This window comes from Pelobates fuscus, chromosome 9, assembly GCF_036172605.1.
Source record: "Pelobates fuscus isolate aPelFus1 chromosome 9, aPelFus1.pri, whole genome shotgun sequence".
NCBI lineage: Eukaryota > Metazoa > Chordata > Amphibia > Anura > Pelobatidae > Pelobates > Pelobates fuscus.
In genome coordinates this window covers 130,157,610-130,178,509 of record NC_086325.1, presented here as the reverse complement: position 1 = coordinate 130,178,509, position 20,900 = coordinate 130,157,610, and the positions used below count along the sequence as shown (strand labels likewise).

At 43.4% G+C, this 20,900-nt stretch overlaps 1 protein-coding gene across 1 annotated transcript in view; it reads left to right on the top strand.

Moving 5' to 3' along the window:
* Positions 1 to 20,900, top strand: part of LOC134573038 (uncharacterized) — a 185,429-nt gene that overhangs the window by 86,334 nt on the left and 78,195 nt on the right. Inside the window, exons 3-5 of the mRNA XM_063432422.1 lie at positions 2,686 to 2,776; positions 2,915 to 3,075; positions 8,803 to 8,984. Of these exons, the coding sequence (XP_063288492.1) occupies positions 2,686 to 2,776; positions 2,915 to 3,075; positions 8,803 to 8,984 (434 nt within the window). The remainder of the gene's footprint in view (positions 1 to 2,685; positions 2,777 to 2,914; positions 3,076 to 8,802; positions 8,985 to 20,900) is intronic.

The window sequence follows — 20,900 nt, the reverse complement described above, 5'->3', positions numbered from 1 at the left end:
AAAAGGAAGACGGTGTCTAAAAGGGCAATCTTGTAAGATCTTAAAAAAAATATATTGTTTTTTTTTTATTGGGGTGGAGAGTAATCTGTCCAATCCTCATAATGTAATTTACAGCCCACACTTGATGCTTAAGGCACTGCCTGCTCACTGTTTAGCAGACATACACGAACTTGCAACAGGGAGGGTTGGGATATCATGGAGTTTTAAAACAGAGCCTTTTTAAGAAACAGAAATGAGGCTGTTCTTTGAACAGAACTGAGTCTAAGGATACTGTTTAGGATTGATAGATTTACGGGTGAGGCAATAGGTCTTCTTGCATGGGCTAGTGATTGTCACATTTCTAATCTTTAGAAACTTGTATGACTGCTTAGATATACCGTAATATAAGGCTTCTAATTTTACAAGCAACTTCATGAAATGAGAAGAACTTAAGTTTGGTGATTTGTACCAAGACTAGAAACCTGGAGCTAAATATCTGTTTTATTTTAATTCATTTATTTTCCCATGTTATTAAATAATTATCCATATCATGCACAATGAATTTAGGGTTACATCCAATCTGTGTTGGGTCAGAATGTATCACATGGCCTGAAATATATTAAATGGGATAATAATATTTTTCAAACTGGATAAAATTAAATAGAGTATGCAATATGACTAGTGAGCATTATCCTTTGTTGTAATTGAACAAATAATATTTACTAATGGATGTGTGTAGTGGATGTCTGGAATTGCGACCCATTAGAGGTGGTATGAGTGATTGCAGCACAAGAAGAGTTTGTTTGACTGCAAAAGGAATGTGTTCTTTGTCTGGTCAGAGGAAAAGAGTTGTGAATTGGGTTCTTCCCAATCAGGGAAGATGTGACACCATCAGGTCAGATGTGACACTTTGAATTCAAAGGACACATATGTGTACTATTTCTCATTCTTCCTGCACATCATTTTTGGCATCTCTTCTTATCAGACCTTGGGTCAGTTCGGCAGTGGTGTATTTTGGATATGTGCTGCCCTAGGCATGTCAAAACCCGGGCACGCCCCCACCCCATCTAAATTCGCCCCGTTCCAAACTGTTTAAGACAAACACGCAGTTTGACTGACAGACACACTCTGACACACTCATTCACTGACAGGCACACACTCTCAGATTCACATGCAGTGACATACGTTCACTGACAGACACACACACTCACTAACAGATACAGACTCACTTACAGACATACACTGACAGACACACACACTCACTCGGAACACACAGTGACAACCATGCACACATTCTCTGACAGACACACACACATTGACTGACAGACACACACACATTCACTGGCAGACACACACATTCACTGACAGACAGACACACACACAGACACCCTGATACTGACACATTCACACACTTACAAACTATTAAAGATATTTTTAAAAATATTAATTTTAATCTATCCAGCCTCCCTTCCTTTGGGAGAGCTGGAGTGGATTCTTCCCCCGGGATCCAGTGGAGCTGGGCTGGGTTTGTGGCTGGTGGCTGGGCTGCTGGTCTGGTTGCTGTGCGGCAGGGCGTGCAGGCAGAAAGGTGGCAGCGAGGGAGCTGTAATCCCCCTGCTCAGCTCCCTCACGTGCCGCTCAGTGGATGCCAGGAGCCGGGTGACGTCATATCCTGGCTCCCCACATCACTGCGGGGTGCGAGGGAGCTGAGCAGCAAGAGCTCTCCCTCATGCCGCAACCCCCCCTCCACCCTCGGCCACACCTGGGAGCATTTTAAAGCCTTGGGGGGCCCTGAGGTGGCCAGCTGGTCAGCTCTTGGGCCCCCCATGAAAGAGGATAACAGGGCACCTGCCAGGGCGCATTTTTAATTTTTGCCCCCCCCTAAAAGTGCCACCCAAGGAAAATGCCTTGTTACACCACTGACGTTCGGTATGCTAATTGGTAATTGGTAATAAAGAGTCAGAAACCAGACTCTCTGGTAAGAGTTATATCCAGAAAAAAAAAATCAAATCCAGATTAATAATTGTTTCTAATCTCCCATATGCTCCCACCTGCAACACTGTGAGTATGGGTGTATCTACTAAGTGGTAAGCAGCCAGCTGCTGACGCTGGAAATCTCTTGCCACCCAGTTGATAATTTACTGGCCTGCTCCCCTGTGCTCCTAACCGTGGGCATCAGGTCGGGGCTAAATCGTAACAGGAGATGTACAGGTCACTGTCCATCCCTTTGCCCCCACCCAAGGTCTACAAGTTGGGGATAATATAAATATACATCCTGTTGAAAGTCCACAAGTTGGACTGAAACGTCGATTCATTTTAATGGAAAAAAGTTATATTGAAAAAAAGTTATATTTTAAAGAAATACCCGTGAGTGCAGCCATACTACTTGAATCTATGATGTTTTGGCCCTGGTAATGCACCCGGTTTTGAAACAACTGGTAGCTTGTGTGCAAGGTACAGTATATATATTTTATATATATATATATATATATATATATATACACACATACATATATACGCAAAGGGCATTCCATATCCTCCCTTCCTTTGTACTGAAAAAGAAGAAGTGGAACCATGGCATTAATATCCTTTAACATCTTTTCTGTTGATATTTTCAAGCACATAAATAACAAGGTCTTAGTAAGGTCTGACTATTTTCATATGCAAATATTAACCTTATATATATTTATGTATGTATTTTATGTACAGGGAAACCTATGCTTACATCTGTGAATTTCCAAAGTTTCTTGGAATGGAAAACAGAGGAGAAGAATTGTCATATTCAACTAACAAATGGGTAAGACTGTATGGGGATAGAATACAAATGGTGTGCAGGCAATCGGAATGAAAATGGGAACTACCATAACTGAGAATAAGAAAACATAATGACACAGATTGTGCATGACGTTTGTAGTAACATTCTTTTTGCTTCCAGCACCAAATGGCTTTCAATATCTGTGCCTGTGCAGTGTGAAAATGGGTCCTGCATTACTGAACTCTCTCATTACATTACGGATATTTACCTAGAATACCAAGCAAAAGTTAACTGTCTAAATGTTTGGAATAATTCCAGTAAAATGCAACTATACAGAGATGGTAAGAAATTATAAAATCAAAGTGTATATATAATTATTTTTTTATTAAGCTTCATTAAAATGAAATAGCTTTTTCAACAATTATGCATAATAATCTTTCTAACTATGAGGCAAGTCCCTTAAAGGTACACTCCACTGTCAAAATAATAAAAAACCCTCTGTTTATAAGAACCCCTGATAATAACATGCATGTATTTAATTAAGCATTTTATTTATTGGGGTTACATCTAAAAACAGCAGATCTCTCGTCTATAACTTTTAAAAGCCCTCGCCTTCTTCCCCATTTCAGACTTGTTGTGGTTGTCTAAACATAGACTTCACAATGCAGACTGCTGTATACATACAGAGATTGCTGTATACATACAGAGATTGCTGTATACACACACAGACTGCTGAATACATACACAGACTGCTGAATACATACACACAGACTGCCGAATACAAACAGACTGCTGAACTCAGACAGACTGCTGAATTCACACAGACTGCTGTATACACAAACAGACAACTGAACACATACACGCAGACTGCTGAACACACACACACACTTACTGATGTATACACACACACAAATTGCTGAATATACACACAGATTGCTGAATACACACACTGCTGCATACACACACAAATATGTACCTTCTTGCAGGTCCTGCTTCCATCTCTTTGTCCTGTACATAGTTACATAGTTACATAGCTGAAAAGAGACTTGTTTACATCAAGTTCAGCCTTCCTCACATTTGTTTATTGCGGTTGATCCAAAAGAAGGCAAAAAAAAAAAACAGTTTGAAGCACTTCCAATTTTGCAACAAGCTAGGAAAAAAATTCCTTCTTGACCACAGAATGGCAGTCAGATTTATCCTTGGCTCAAGCAGTTATCACCCTACATTGAAAGATTCTATCCTTGAATATTCTGTTTTTGCAAGTATGCATCTAGTAGCTGTCTGACCATCTGTATGGACAACTTCTTCAGGTAGAGAATTCTATTATTGTTTTTACAGTAAAAAAACCCTTTCCTTTGCCTTAGACGAAATCTTCTTCCTTCCAGTCTAAACGCATGACCTTGTGTTCTATGTAAAGTCCGGTTTGTGAATAGATTTCCACACAATGGTTTGTATTGGCCCCGAATATATTTGTATAATGTTATCATATCCCCTCTCAGGCGACATTTTTCTAAACTAAATAGGCTTAAATTTGTTAACCTTTCTTCATAGCTGATATGTTCCATTCCTTTTATTAATTTTGTAGCCCGCCTCTGCACTTTTTCTAGTTCCATAATATCCTTCTTTAGAACAGGTGCCCAAAATTGCACAGCATATTCACTATGTAGTCTTACCAGTGATTTATAAAGAAAAAAAATTATATTTTCATCTCGAGAATGAATGCCCTTTTTCATGCATGACAATACCTTACTGGCCTTAGCCACTGCTGATTGACATTGCACATTGTTGCATAGTTTGTTGTCTATAACAATTCCCAAGTCCTTTTCGTGTCTTGTTATCCCTAATTCGCTTCCATTAAGGGTATACGCTGCTTGTGTATTCTTTTACGCCGAAGTGCATAACTTTGCATTTTTCAACATTAAATTTCATCTGCCATTTGAGTGTAGGTCTACTTCATTACACCTCACACGCTCTACTAATTTGGTTGATGTCTAATACATCTTCCGCTTTTTGGTTGTTAGTTTAATATTATTTCCCTCTTTTTCAGGCCTACTCCGTTCGTCTGTTTTGGCACACCACAATTGACTTGCTACTACTGATATAATACTTATTGCATGCCTCAGTTGTTGATCCCGTTCACAAATGTTAAGGCAGGATGCCTGGAATTGTGGGAGGGATTGCAGGCCTATATCTACTCCCTCTTCCCAGTTTCCTCCTGACGTTCTGTCTAAGTTTTGGAAACCCACCCTTCCCTTTTTTATACTCTTCCAATAGGTGAGCCATATTTTACAGGCCTACCACATTCATCAGTTTCGGCACACCACAACCGACTTGCCACTCCTGGTATCACTCAGTCCTTATTGTATTGTTAATCCCATACACAAATATATATAATATTTCTCCACCACTGGTTTTGGTATTAACATACAGTCATCCAATGCATAAGGATAAAAAGTGAACACAACATTAAGCAGTAGTATACATGAGTCACTCTTGATTGAGCACATTAACATCTCGGGTAGCGGTGGAGGATCAAAGAGGCATCTCCGTTTAACAACAAACATATAACACCCGGGTCGGTATCTCCCACCCTCTGCTCTTGTATATGTGAAATGTATTATATGACGTGGCTCTCTAGCAGCCTCTGGGGGCCCTAAGTGAACAGATTATGGTTATGTGCCTTTCACCTGACGGGGCTTTAAAGTTTGCAGTATGATAGAGCTCGCCCATGGCACCCAAGTGCTTATAATTAATGATTTAATGTGACGTGTCAGCTGTTCCAGCGGGCTTACAGTGTACGTTGTGGTTTTCACTCGCTGTCAGGTTATGTGGTATGTCCGTGGCCCCAGCGGGTTCATAGTTGGAAATCTAGGGTATCTTGTTAGCGGCTCGTATAAAATTGGGGGCTCGCTGGCCGTGCTTGTGTGTTTAGAAGATTAACTCTGTGGTGCTTCCTGCTGGCATTTCTTGTGTAATTAAAAGTTACGCTCATTAGTAAGGCACAGTAGTGGCCTGTGTGGATGCAATGTGCCCCTTGGTATTGCCTGTTAGTAACTTTCGTAAAGTTTAAATAAACACATAGGAAAAATGTTTGCACCTCCTGCAATGTTATGCTAGACAACTTAGTATCACGTGGTTGAATTCAGGTGGGGTTCACATAAGACATTACGGTAAAGCATGTGGGCACTTCTTGTGAGGCTAGGTCAAACATATTAATAGTTCTGTTTAGTTACTCATATAAAATTAAAGTTAACACTTTGAAAATATACGTTAGCCCCTCTGTTGGGGACAATATAAACACAATAGTAGGACTCATCAACTCTTATGGGGTTAAAGTTAAGTCGATGGGGCATGCTAGCACCGCACACAAAGTAAAAGTGTCTCTTTGCAGGGCAGAATTAGTTGGTGCGGTCGTGGGAAAATCAACTAGGGGGTCAAGTCAGGGGAGTACCCGTTAAAAAAAGGGGAGAGAAAAAGCCAAAAAAAATCATAATATAATAAAGTCAGTCTTATGATATGTAAGTGGGTTTGAGTCCCGTTTGAGCCTCTGCCTTTGTCGACTCAGTAGCAGCCTCCCCTCAGGGTTATCTCACCTATGGAGGGCGCTGATGCATCGGCCGTTGTTTTGCCATCGCCATACCCGGGTTTTCTCCCCTCTCGGTGGTGTGAATGTCCGCTTGTGAAGCCCGGTGTTCCGTTAGCACAGCGGGTGGCAGTCGCGGCAATTGGAGCTTCTTCAGAAAGACCGTCGGAGCGTCAGCACTGCGTCCCCGTGCGGTACCACCAGGGTACCCGATGCGCCCCATCTGTACCTGACTCTGTGGTCCCTGAGGAGTTTGGTTACCGGCTGCGTCTCTTCTGTAGGACAGCGAAGGGTAAGTCGTCGAAGATTCGCACTTGGCAATTCTCCACCGCTATAAGGGGAGTGCTCAGTGAGCTGCCTTCACTGCCGGGCTCCGGGTGACAGTGATAATGTCCCTGGGAGCGTCAGCGGGGGCTGTTGGGACCGTCCGAATTTGAAAAGCTGAGGATATTGGTGGCTGCCCTCCTTCTCCCCTCACCTCCATCACGTTGGCCATTTTGTTGGCAAACTCCAGCACTGACTCCGGTCCCACCATCTCCGGCACCCCTTTACGTATGTTTTTCTTTCTGTGCCTGGCTTCTAGGGTAGTGACGGCACGGGTGAGTCGCTGGAGCTGCTGGGAGAGGTCTGCTATGTTAGTGCGGGTCTCAGTGAGGCTGTCGTCTCTCTTCGCCTCTCTAGCCTCCACTGCTCCTAGTCTGGCCATGATGCCGCCCATCTCTCCGCGCACTCCATCCAAATCCTTCTTCCAGACCCCATGGAGCTCGAGCAGGAGCCTTTTAATGTCCCCCTTAGTAGAGGGCAACGTGTCTGAGTCGGAATCCTCTCTTTGGTAAACTCCGCTGGGGGTCTGTGTTGTTATCGATCCCTCTTCATCTGGGGACATCTCCGACTCACTGGAGCCTCGAGGTCTGGCAGCCGCCATTTTAGGCTGTCCAGTCTGCCGCGGCCTGTCAAATGATCTCCTGATATTAGGCGGTTTGGAGGCCTCCGCTGTCAGCAGTTTGCGGTGCTTGCGCCCCATCTCTCTTTTGGGGGGTTCAGTGTCACCCCAGCCCAGTTATAGAGTTGAGCTGTGGGCTTTTCGAGGTTTTCTTAGGGGTTTCTTCGGTGTATTTAGCAGGAGCTCCCTACACACACGCCTACTCTGTTGCACGGCTGGCCACGCCCCCCCATATATATTTTTTTCTTAATGTGAGGCTCTGTGATATATTGTTGCCACCTAATATGTTTCTGCTCTCCTATCTCACCCACCTAGTCCCTAATTCCTCTCTGCTCTTCTCCTTTTATCACTGACACTCATGCCTTCTGATGGGATGGGGGAGGCAAACTTCATCTTCATCTGTTTAGCCCTGCCTGTTTAGCCCTCACCTGCTCTGCTACTATTACTCCCAAATCCTATACATTGTTCTTGCAGCAAAACAATATCTTGTTTTTATAATTCAGGCCTAAAAACTGGACCGAATGCTGCAAAACTAGAACCAGAGACTTAAAATCCAGGCTTGGATTAAACTAAAAAATCCACACTATTTGCCTGTTGCGCCTCATGTTATTACAGTTTATCATGCTGCAAATGGGGTAAAGGATGAGGTGGTAAGGGCCATTTGTTGGACCCTTCCCCAGTAGTATAGGGGTGGAAAAAATGCCACTTTCAATTAATTAATTTTTTTTATGTCTGTGCGACAAGTTCGTCTGCTGGTGTTTGGCAGATTGAAGTGCTTTGATCCCTAAGACCCATTTTTGCCAGGACTGTGAGGGCTGTGAGGACACAAACAAAGGGGCTGGAGAAGGTCAGTGTCTTGAGGAGAAAGCTTTAGAGGGGCTAGCGAGACAAAGAGAGACAGAGGGGTGGAGGAAGGTGTAAAAGAGACAGACATGATCTGGGGTAGACACCCAGAGGGGCTGGGGGAGACAAATAAACACAAAGGGGCTGGGAGATGAAAGAAACAAGGTGCTGGACGAGAAGAGACACAGAGGGGCTGATGGGAGAAAGAGATATACAGAGAGGCTGGGGGAGAAAGAGATACATAAAAGGGTCGGGGTGGGAGAAGCACACAGAGAGGATGGGTAAGGGGAGAAAATGATACACAAATGGGCTGAGAGAGGGCAGGAAACACATAGAGAGGCAGGGGAAGTGGAGAAAGAGACACTCAAAGGTGGAGGGAGAAACATACACATAAAGGGGCTGAGTGAAGTAAGAAACACACAAAGGAGCACAAAAAGTAAATAATGGGGGATAACATATGCTAAAGGTGGTAAGACATTTAAAAGAAAGGGTGAGAAACACAAATGGGGGTAAGAAGTTGAAGAGGGGGATTAAGGGACACACGGGTGAAGATGCATTTTGGTATGGGTATAGTGAAGGGGGGCGCCAAAATCTTCGCTTGTGTAGCCAGAAAGTCTTGCACTGTTGCCTTTTTTATGTAATAAATTTGATAGTTTACTAGTATATATTGTAATACATGTTTTTGTCTGTTTTCTACAGTGAAAGTGGGACCACCTATGCTTAATATATCTCTTGGGTTTGGTCAATTAAATATCTCTGTGATGCTTCCTCTTGCTTCAACACACATAACAGATGGAAAACCTAAACCTGTACAAAGCATTATTAGTAATCTCGGATCTGTAGAGATAATTGTGACTAGAGGAAATACGCTTTGGAACAAAGTAAGAAGACAATATGATATTATTATTTTGGGGCAAGAATAGATGTATGGTATGATTTTAGAGTGAATGTAATTTTTTGTTTAAGCTAAGTGTGATGGCACAAACCGTTGTTTTTTCCAAAGAGAATATTTTTGTTTCAAAGTCTAGTAATAGCCTTTAATCAATATGATTATTTTTTTTTTAAAATATTAAATATTCAGGAATGTATGGCTGATCATCCTACATATGGCTGATCTTACCCCTTTTATATTGGTTTGCTTTTCACAGGATTTGGTCAGTCTGAAATGTTAGTTATAAACCTGGAGGAATTACTATGTGTACCTTCATTAAATTATTACTATAGTAGGATAAGGTAATATGGTAGGAGTACAGGTATTGGTAGGTCAAAGCATATAGCAGTCATTTGCTCTGGAATAGTCCAACACACAGTAATCTCTGTCTTGTGGGGATATTTATGGGATAATAATAATAAACAGTTGAGAATTGCCCACTATTTCAATTCTCAGATCCCAAAGATCGTTATCGTGTAAGTGAAATGTATTCCATATAAATAAAATCACAATTTGTTATAAAAATAGATACAATGTATTGTGACAATTTAAATAATAATAATAAGTAACATGCGTGACAATAATCAATGAATATTCAGTATAACATAGTATGCAATACAATATGGTAATGTAAAAACATCTCCCAATGGCTAACACAGTCTTAATTGTCAAGACAATGATTTATGATAGTACTTCACAGAGAAACGAAAGTGGAACTTACACACATACACAGAGCTTGCAGCTTAAGGCCATAAAACTTTAGCTGACAGTTAGAATAACCCTTTCAATGCTGGTTAGACCTCCTAGGTAATCAAGATCTATTCTCATGTAATTTTAAATAAAATAACATTTAAACCATCTCATTAGTCATTTCCTGGAACCATCCAATAAGAGTAATCTACCATGTTCTATAGGCAGAATTTTAACTTGCCTAAACAGATATTTTTATCTTATTTTAGAGCAAATCAATACACCTGGATAAATATCACAATATGCTAACATGTGATGTCATCACACTAATATATAATTAATCTCTTCTATCTGCAGAATAGAATGCTTAATTATATATTCTTTAGTAACTAAGATTTCTAAATATCGAAATCTGATCGTGATTTATCCAGTCATATATCATGCTATTAGAAAATGTTAATAATTTAGATTAATTAAATGAAACCAGTATAATTACCAGTTGAGTAGACATTCTCATCAGATATTCTCAGGAATTTGAATGTCATGGGTATCTTTCTCTGTCTCCTGACTTAGCCTGCTTCCAACTGCTTCCTCCGCATACCTCTCTCTTCCCTTTGTCTTAACTTTTAAAGGGAAAAATTCACTAGGTGATAGATCAATAGAAAACTGGAGGTGTGGTTACCTTCCAGATAGCAATTTAAGTATTTGGTCTATAGAGGGCAGTCTCGTCCCACTAAACATTCCTATCCAGGAAAGAGTTAACTTTTCCTGGTGGCTATTTTGACGTCATTTAGGTTATTTATATGTCTTTACGGTTATCTATAACTTACGTTTTCTGTCAGTTCAAAGAGATTCTTTGGGCTTTCTTCAGACTATGTGTCTGGCAAATTCTGCTATAATTTCTAATATGACAGTTATAACTAAATATGACCCCTAAACTTACAATGGGACGTTATACAATATCGAAAGTAAAATTAAATTATTTAATCTTCTCTGTCACAAATGTCTGGGTTTAGAATTGATTATATTCCATTAGTATATAATATTCCATTAATTTATACAGTCTGTCCATCCCCCGTTCTCATCTCTTATCAACAGGTTTGTATATACTAAGCATTCCTTTAGCTCTGGCAAAGTGGTTAGTTTTACAGAAAGGATAGAAATCTTGTGTCTTTTGTTAGCTTGAAGATAACAAAATGGAGTCTGCTCTGTTCAGAATGACTCTGCCAATATACATTTTAATTTCTATCATAGCACAAAATGTCTGCCGATATAAATACCCTGACAGTCTGAGTCCTATCAGAAACGAATGGTAGGATGATATATACGCATAATGAAGGGCTTTCAGAGACATTTGGTGGTGGTGGTGGTGGGAGGTAGAGACTTTCTATTATGAACTTTAAGGTGTGCATGTAGAAGTATGGTAATTCTGAAATGGGAAAGATATTTTTCCAATTGGGTGATTCCCTAGAATAATAATTTTGGTGGTATTACTTGTTTAACTTTAGAAATGGGAATGGTATAAATTGAAGATTCCCAATATTGATGTTTTCGAGTGTAGCGGAGAGCAGAAATTCCAGTGAGGCTCAGGAACAAGGTGATGATAAATCCACAGGTAAGGTTTCCAGCAGACAAAGTAATACAGCAATATCCCAACAGCAATCCCAATAACTGGACGACACATAGTTTCAGGAGCAGAACTGACAAGCTTTATTCCACAGTGCCTTATAAAGCATGCTCCCATGCAAGGGAGGAGGTTCTAACAATCAATACAGTATCCAATCGGTGATTAGTAACCTCCCACACATCTCCTCCCCTCCTCTCGCATCATAATCCCCTTATACTGTACACGAATTTCCCCAGTTTCTGGATGTACCCCTAAATGTAGGGGTACCCCTTTAAGAATGGTATCCCCTGATAGCCCTGATCTTGGTGAGCAACATACTCAAAAATCACCCAGATCGGACCAGGGGTTCGGGAGTTATGACCAGGTACAGATTTGACTGACCGCATGGGTAAAGTATCCGAAAACAGTTCCATGCATTTTGGCCCTGCGGTCGGTCACAAACAAGGGAATAGAAACAGGCGAATTCCTTGTGTTATGTAGCCTGGAGAGGATTCGAATGAATCCCTCAGTTCGTGGGGTTCTTTCTACCGAACAGCGGGCCGTTCGGTAGTTTCCCCACGAAGTACTGGAAGTCTGGAGGTCTCAGCGGTGTTTGCCTAGTCAAGTGTCCGATTTCGGTTCCAGACACTCGACGGCAAAACACCGCTGTTCGGTAGTCTAAGATGGCCGCCGCCACGTGTTCGTATCCCGAATGGCGGCCACCCAGAGAACAAAGACCACACTGCACGGATGGCTAATTACCCGTTTGCAACATTGTTGCAAACGGTAATTGAAGGCACACTTCACACAAGGTGGTCTGGTTGTTCTGTAGTTTCATTCCCTTGCTTTATTCAAATGATTCTACCGAACAACCAGAGGAATACATTAGTTTACACACATTAAAACTGGCAATGTACATGAATACAGTTATTCCCATGAATTTCGTAGGACAGCCCAGTACCAATCCGCTACATCGAGTATATTACTTGTTTAACAATAAAGAGAAGCGAAGAAGCAGAGTGAAGGAAACAAGTATAAAATATAAGAGTATCCGATGGGTTCATCTAATATTTACATCATGAACAATGTTAGTAAGGGCACAATAAGTGTCCTTGTGCAAGACACCTAATGAGATATAAATACCCACCAAGATTGTGTGGAAAGAATATGATTCCACTGAAAAAGTATTATTCCTATGTATAATATATAATTATAGTCCCTAGGAGTCCTAGCCATCTTTAAGCTGCAGCAAAAAAACCTAAACTGTAGCCAGATGAAAAAAGCTGAAAGTATAATGCACAGGTGTAATAACCACACTTTACCAATAGGGAATATTGATCAAGTTGGATAGTAACTGGGGCATAGAACACCCACAGTAGATCCTGCAGCAAATATCAAAATGTGCTGCAGTACAACTGATAAGTGGCCCAGACTGAAGTGCTCAGGTGTAGTACCCATAATTCAGGTATGACAACTCTGTGACTGGGATCCCTAAAAATCCACACAGGACACCAATCCAAATTGAACTAACATACAATACTTTATTTTACCTGGGACTAGCCCATACGTTCATTACATATACATTGCTGTGACAAACATAATACAATTCAAATACCCAAAACATGTCACAAAATATACAGGAAATTATAATAGCATAATAACATTTTTTTTTTTTTTTTAAAGGGAAGGGGAAGACATATCTCTCCTGCCTGCAGAATAAGCAATATGCAAATCTACCCGAATATGCAAATTAAAAATCCTTTTCCTTCCTGTCCCATCATATTAGAATTTCCTTGGCTCATTAAAGGGACACTATGGTTACCAGAACAACTACAGCTTATTGAATTTGTTCTGTTGAACAGAATCATTACCTTCAGGCTTTTCCTGTAAACACTGTCTTTTCAGAGAAAATGCAGTGTGTGCATTACAGCCTAGTGATAACTTCACTGGCCACTCCTTAGATGGCTGTTAGAAATCCTTCCTGGGTCATGGCTGCCTAAAACGCATCCAAACATTCAGCGTCTCCCCCCTCTGCATGCAGACATAGGTACAGTTGGCAGGTCTGCTTATTACAAATGCTAGCTTAGCATCATGGGAAATGTAGTTCAAATACAACACTGAAATTTCCTCATAGCGATTCATTGATTCAATTTATCTCTATGAGGAGATGCTGATTGGCCAGGGCTGTGTTTGAATCATGCTGGCTCTGCCCCTGATCTGCCTCCTTGTCAGTCTCAGCCAATCCTATGGGGAAGCACCGTGATTGGATCAGGCTACCACTTCTGATTATGTCAGCAGACTGCTTGTTTTTCTGAGTCTAAAATCATGCAGAGTTACAGCTTCAGGCTTGAATACAGTAAGATTTTTACTGTATTTATGGAGGCATGAGGGGCCCAGGGGGGCTAGATGGTGGTGTTAACACTATTGGGTCAGGAATACATGTTTGTGTTTCTGACCCTATAGTGATCCTTTAAGCACAATCCTCATATTGACTGGGCAAAGGGAGAAATACTGGAGTGGGGTAAAGACTGTACGGAGAGATGTGTATTACCCATTACCAAAAGAGTGGGCATCGTTACTTTACCCACTACTACGCCTAAGGCCCCTGAAGTTCTCATACAATACTGGGAGGTTAAGGAGGTATTCAGTAAGAGTCAGAAAGATATTCTACCTCTGTCTACTGCTGTCAGACGCCGGGCAAGGGGGTGACTTTGTGACATTGGCTTCTTACGCTCAAACATGTCCTTGACAGACACCTGAATGTGGGCAGATGAGCAGGAACTGCTCAAGGCGAGAGACGGAGGGGCGGATGGTTGAGAGTGGGCAAGGAGGACAGCAGTGGTTAACGTGGCTGAAGATGCTGGACCAGGAGGAGGATGGCGACTTTGAGTTTGTGTGCTGCTTGTACTCATGTGTTGATCCCATAGGCGTTTGTGATGTGCGATCATGTGCCTTCGCATAGCAGTTGTACCTAGGTGGGTGTTGGACTTCCCACGACTCAGTTTCTTTTGGCACAGGTTGCAAATGGCATCGCTATTGTCAGAGGCAGACACACAAAAAAAATGCCACACTGCTGAGCTCTGCAATGACGGCATTTTGGTGGTGGAAACAGCATGCGTTGATTGGCGTGCTGTCTGGCTGACCCCGGGTGCCGATGCATGCTGTCTGACTGTGCCACTAGCTCCTTGCGACGACCTCCCCCTGCTTCCAACTCGTCTCCTCCTCCTACTCTCTGTCTCCCCATCTGAACATTCCCCCTGTTCTTCTTCTCTTCTAGCGGGCACCCACGTGACATCCACGGACGCATCGTCATCATCAACCGCTTCACTTGTATCTGACAACTCAGCAAAGGAAGCAGCAGCGGGTACAACATCATCATCATCACACCGTACGTGTGTAATGCTGCCTGACTGAGACATATCCGTGTTATCTACATCCTCTGGCAATAATGGTTGCGCATCACTCATTTCTTCCAACTGATGTGTAAATAACTCCTCTGACATACCAAGTGAAGCGGCTGTGGTGCTAGTGTTGGTGGTGGTGGCAGGTGGGCGAGTGGTAACTTGAGAGTTGCCTGAAGCTAAGCTGGAGGAGTATGGTGCGTCGAGGTTCCGAGCGGAAGTTGTAGAAGATTGGGTGTCCTGTGTTAGCCAGTCAACTATGTCCTCAGAACTTTTCAAGTTCAGGGTACGTGGCCTCTGAACACTGGGCATTATTCTAGGGCCAAAGGGAATCACAGAACCACGACCACGACGGCCCCTGTGGGGTGGCCTGCCTCTGCCTGTCATTTTTTTTCGATTAGTGGTACTATGCGTGCAAGCTACTGTGACAACAGATATGAGTGGCACTGGTGTGACACTGTGCCCTGGCAGGCCCTGAAACGCACACTCGTGAAGGAAACTGACTGCTATTATATTACAGTCCAAAAAGTTTATTTTTTATTAAATGCAAGCTATTGGGACACCAGATATGAGTGAGTGGTGGCACTGGGCAGGCCCTGAAACGCACACCAGTGAAGGAAACTGACTGCTATTATATTATGCTCTCGTAAGCCGGCCTATTATGTTTCTGTTTTCCAGCTCCCGTTGATTCTCATCCGTTATGGTAGGCTTTCTTTAAATTGATTTATTCTGTTTTGAGAGCACATCATATTCAGGTACATTTGGCCATCTATTCGGCCCTCAGCCAGGTTTTCTTGTGTCCATTTTAATCACGTAACCCTGCCCTAGTACACTATCCCCAAGATGGTTTACTGTTGACCCAGTCACACAGTTATCTATACTGATTCTCACCATCATACCTACCACAACTCGCGTACCTCCCTGCCATGTTGTTAAGTAGTTTTATGTATCCAAGGAATTGACTCTGATATATTGCTTTACATTTAGATCATTTAACAGTATCCTTAGTTGATTTTATAACTAGTATAGTGCATGCTGTCAATTCATTTGCCTTTTGGGGAAGTTTGCAAGCACTTACCTTCCATAGGTTAGGTCGCTTATTACAACATCTGAGTCTATATGGTATTCACTAGTACCTTGCATATTTCACCCCATAGGTATACTTAACTGCCCCGGACCAATAATATCCCGACAGTTCTTACCACATGAGCAGGTAAGTACAGCATATCCACCCTTTCCAAACTATGCCATATTCATCCCCTTCCATAGCAGACTTAGAGGAACTGTCTTCAATGCAATAGCAGTCAGTCCATCTGAGGCATCAGTCCATCCGAGGCATCAGCCGAGGCATTTAAAAAGTCTTCCCCACCTCACCCTGGGCCACTTCATAGTCAGAGCCTCAATAGACTCAACTAGGAGTCATTAGAGAGGGTCTCAACCAACACAGCCATCCATTTTGTATCTTTTACATCACAGAGAGGCCTACTCCACACCACTACATCGTGGTTCGTTCTGTGTCCCACTCATAGATAGCGCCTCTAAAATGCCACTTGGCAATTAGCAGGGCCTTCCCTACCCCCGATTAGGTAATTGCTTCGCCTCGGGCATTAGGATAGCAAGCCAGTTCCTATACTAGTTTATGTTGAGAAAGTTATTTCCCCTATGTCATAGTATATTATTCTATTACACAGCATGTCGCAGGCCTCTGACATTGGAGAAGATCTAGGTCTCCCAGACTCCCCACCTACAATGGGCACACCAGCCAGACCTACCTCCCCTTCAGAGATTCAAAATTTCAGCCGAGCTATGTAGGCGAGGCATCCCTTTCTCAGCTACGACCAGGAAGGCAGATTTGTATAATCTATTGTCAGCTCAGCCAGGAACCCCAGGACCGAGTTAATGCACTCACGGGGACATTGCTGAGAACTTAGCAGAAATGGATTCCATGATCTCGTCCTTGGTGACGTCCATGCACTTCGTCAACCAGAGACCTGAGAAATTGAAAACCCCCACTGCGGTTGCCCCACCTACTGCTATTGTCTCCCCCGAGTTACTTGCTACCCACCCAGGCTCACAGGGTAACATCACTCTAACTACTCTCCCCTCAGCCACCTCCACTCACATTATAACTCCTTCAAACCTGTTGCCCACTGCTCTGCGTAAAGCATTCTAGACGGGAAAGATGTTAACCTCGTGCCTCTGCTTATCGCTTCCCAAGACATAGTTGAGAACATAGCATTCTTCTATGGTGACATTTCGGTCGTTCTCAAAGCCAGAGATCCGAGGTTAAACAAAAAGACTTTCCATCCCGGAGCTCGTATTGGCTTTCCTACTTTATAGGGACGTAATTTTCTCACAGCACCCTCATCGTAGAGAGGAGATGGATCTGTACACAAATTGGTGGATTTGGGCCATAAATATGGTGGTCATGCATTCTATAACTAAAGCGGTGGCAGCACAGGACCAGTTAAAACTTTGTTCAGACTGGAGCCAGTAAGATACCGAACTATTCTGTCTTCACTTTGCAGGGCTCAGACCTCCGTCTTGCGTCATTTGTGCTTAAATTTCACACTCCACCAATCTGTGTTCCTACCACTAGCCATATCTTATCTGGTAGCTCCAAACCCGAACAACTAGGTCTGAAAGATAAATTGGGCAGACCTATCGTGTTCCTTGGTAAGGCACAGATATGTAATAATTTCAACGCTAGCAGTTGTGGCATCAGCGCTTGCCGTCTGTTGCACGTCTATTCCTTGTGCTTCCGAGCTCACACTTGGTCCATGTGCCCAAATAGGTTGTTCCCCAAAAAAGGATGCATGGAGATTAACATTGACAACCTGCCTTTTCACCTAAAAAAATCACCACTCACCTCATTTGGTGGAGTTACTGATCACGGGGCTTTCACACCAGTATAATCACGCTGCCCGCAGCATCACTGGAATGCCACAATCTGCAATCAGCACTTCTAGAACCCAACACCGTAGATCAGCTCTTGCAACAGGAAATCACACAGGGTTTCATGCTAGGTCCATTTTCCAATCCCCCATTTGCAAACTGGCGCACCAATTTAATTTAAACGACCTCTCCCCGGCCGTCCTGCAACGTGTCACTGCTTGCCTCTCTTCCATCTCTGACTGGATGTCGTCACGCTTTCTCAAACTTAACCTCTCTAAAACTGAACTCCTTGTCTTTCCTCCTCCTAATACTGATCCTCCTCTCTCACTCTCCCTTCAAGTCAGTGATATCCACATAAGTCCATCCCTACAAGCGCGCTGTCTTGGCATCATACTTGACTCTGGTCTCACCTTTGAGTCTCACATCCAGTTTGTTGCCAAGTCCTGTAGGTTCCAACTCAAAAACATAGCCCGCATCCGCCCCTTTCTTACGCAAGATGCTACCAAGGAGCTTGTCCATGCTCTAGTAATTTCCCGCATGGATTACTGTAACCCTCTCCTGATTGGTCTCCCCAAAAGCCGTACTGCCCCGCTACAGTCTGTAATGAATGCTGCAGCTAGACTGATTTTCCTATCCAGTCGGTCCTCTCACACCTCGCCCCTCTGCCAGTCCTTACATTGGCTCCCTGTATCCTATAGGAGTCAATTCAAAGTGCTAACCCATACATTTAAAGCACTGAACAATTCCAGCCCCTCTTATATCTCTTCACTGATCCAGAGGTATGCCCCTCCTCGTACCCTCCGCTCTGCCCGCGACCACCTCCTGACCGCTGCTCGCACCCGTACGGCCAACTCACGCTTGCAGGACTTCTCACGGGCGGCTCCTCTCCTATGGAATAACTTGCCTACTGTCATCAGACTCTCCCCTAGTCTTCAATCATTTAAGAAGGGCCTTAAATCCCATCTCTTCAGGAAAGCGTATGGCCTCCCAGAGTAATCTCTCCCTTACATAACTGTCTCTTGCTCTCCTATGGGATAGTGCTTTGCTCTCTCCTCCAGCTCTGCTTCACTCCTACTTGATATTTCCTATCCTAATGTTTCTAATACCCCACCTCCTATAGACTGTAAGCTCATTTGAGCAGGGTCCTCTTCAACCTATTATTCCTGTAAGTTTTCTTATAATTGTCTTATTTATTGTTGCATCCCCCCCTCTCAAAATATTGTAAAGCGCTACGGAATCTGTTGGCGCTATATAAATGGCAATAATAATAATAATAATAATAATTGGCATTGCTACTAGCAGATTCACCAATAAAAAGAGATAGATCATTGACCTCTCCAATCCACATTCTTCTGTCATTCCCAGCATTAACTCTCTAATTCAGGGCTATCCAACCTGCGGCCCCCCAGATGTTGCTGAACTACAACTCCCATGATTATTTCAATTAAAAAGACAGACAGGGGATCGTGGGAGTTGTAGTTCAGCAACATCTTGGGGGCCGCAGGTTGGACAGCCCTGCTCTAATTCCTTCACTTAAATTTTCTCTCCATTACACTTCAGTAGATAACACCATTCTAGCCATTCTGCGGATGGGCAGGGCAACATGGCTTAGTAAGACGGACATGAAAAATGCGTTCAAACTACTTCCCATTGTTCCATCACTATGGCATCTACATGGAGAAATGGAGATGTTGTTACTACTTTGCTACCAGGTTGACCTTTGGAGCTAAAAGCAGCCCAATGCTCTTTGATGTCGTTGCGGACACCCTATGTTGGCGCCCTCCTCAATAATATCAAATTTTTTCTGATCCACTACCTGGATGACTTCTTGACAATTGAGGACGGGTCGTTGGTTCCGCAAAGCCTGATCAACGGCACATGCTTTGTTTTCCTGCCTAGGGGTTCCAATTCCACAAGAAAAAAACGCAGGACCTACCACTTGCCCGGTATTCCTGGGTATATAGTTAAGATAGTTAAGCACAAACCTAGCCTCCCCGCGGACAAGATCATGAGAATAAAAAATGATGTGCATGAATTCGTAAGGATCGGAGCTTGTTCATGAAAAGACTTGAAATCTTTATTGGGCACTCTTAACTTGCCGTGTGGATCATCCCTCAGGGTCGATAATTTATTTCTAGGCTATTGTGCCTCCTACCTAGTACAGAAGGACTCACCATTATTGAAGTGGCCGCGGCCGCGGCCCCTGAAGCCTCTGGTCCTCCCTGCACCTCGGAACGTAGAGGGCCTTTGTGATGAGGATGGGAAGAAGGTTGAAGTCTGTGGAAACGACCTGGAACCTGAGGACCAAAATCGGCTGGCGGCACGGTTCCGCTGTCGGCCAGCCCTTCCAAAAACACCTCTTGTGGGAGGAGTGTGGAACACCTGCCTGAGGGAGGTCTGGGCCTTGTTTAAGGTCGTGAATAAGTTCACATGTCGTTTTAGCTCTGTGATGAAAGCATCGCCAAACAGTAGACCCTGGGCCTTTGGTCCAAATTCCTTGACTCCCAGTTCCAGGAGCTTGCTGTTGATCCTGATCAGCGCCGATCTGCGTCTCTCGACGCAAAGTGCAGCGTTAGCGTTGCCCAGTAGACATATTGCGCGTTGGGCCCATTCGCGTATGACATGAGGGTCCAGTTGCGAGTCTTGGCTGAGGGCCATGTCAGCGAAATATAGCATCTCAGCTATGGGGCCCAGCAGATCCAGCACTTTGTCCTGTGCCGCCTTCATGCCCTTTTCCACCCCTTTGCGTGGGTCTCTGCCCGAGCGTGACATAAACACCACCATCGTGTCATCGAATTCGGGCGCTAGTGCCACTTTGTCGGGAATCAGTGGCCTGGGGCATTCGGCCCGGAGGCGCGTCCGTACCTCCTTTTCCAATGGCTTGCGCAGCCAGTAGTGGATGAACTTCGCCAGATTAACCCACTTACTTGGGGAACAAATTCAATCTGAGGCTCTCTGCAGTACAAGACTAAATAGGGACCTGAGATGAGGCACCTGTGACAGGGAGGGGTGCGCTGGATCTTGTGTATTGTTTATTGTATAATATGGCCCCCAGCAGCACCCCATTTAAGCATGTTCAGGTGAGTGCAGCCACCCCCCATGTTCCATATATATATATTTGGGAGTCTAGCCAACTCCTTGGTTTTGCACCCCTCCCTGTCACAGGTGCCTCATCTCAGGTCCCTATTTAGTCTTGTACTGCAGAGAGCCTCAGTGCGCTGGATCTTGTGTATTGTTTATTATATATATATATATATATATATATATATATATA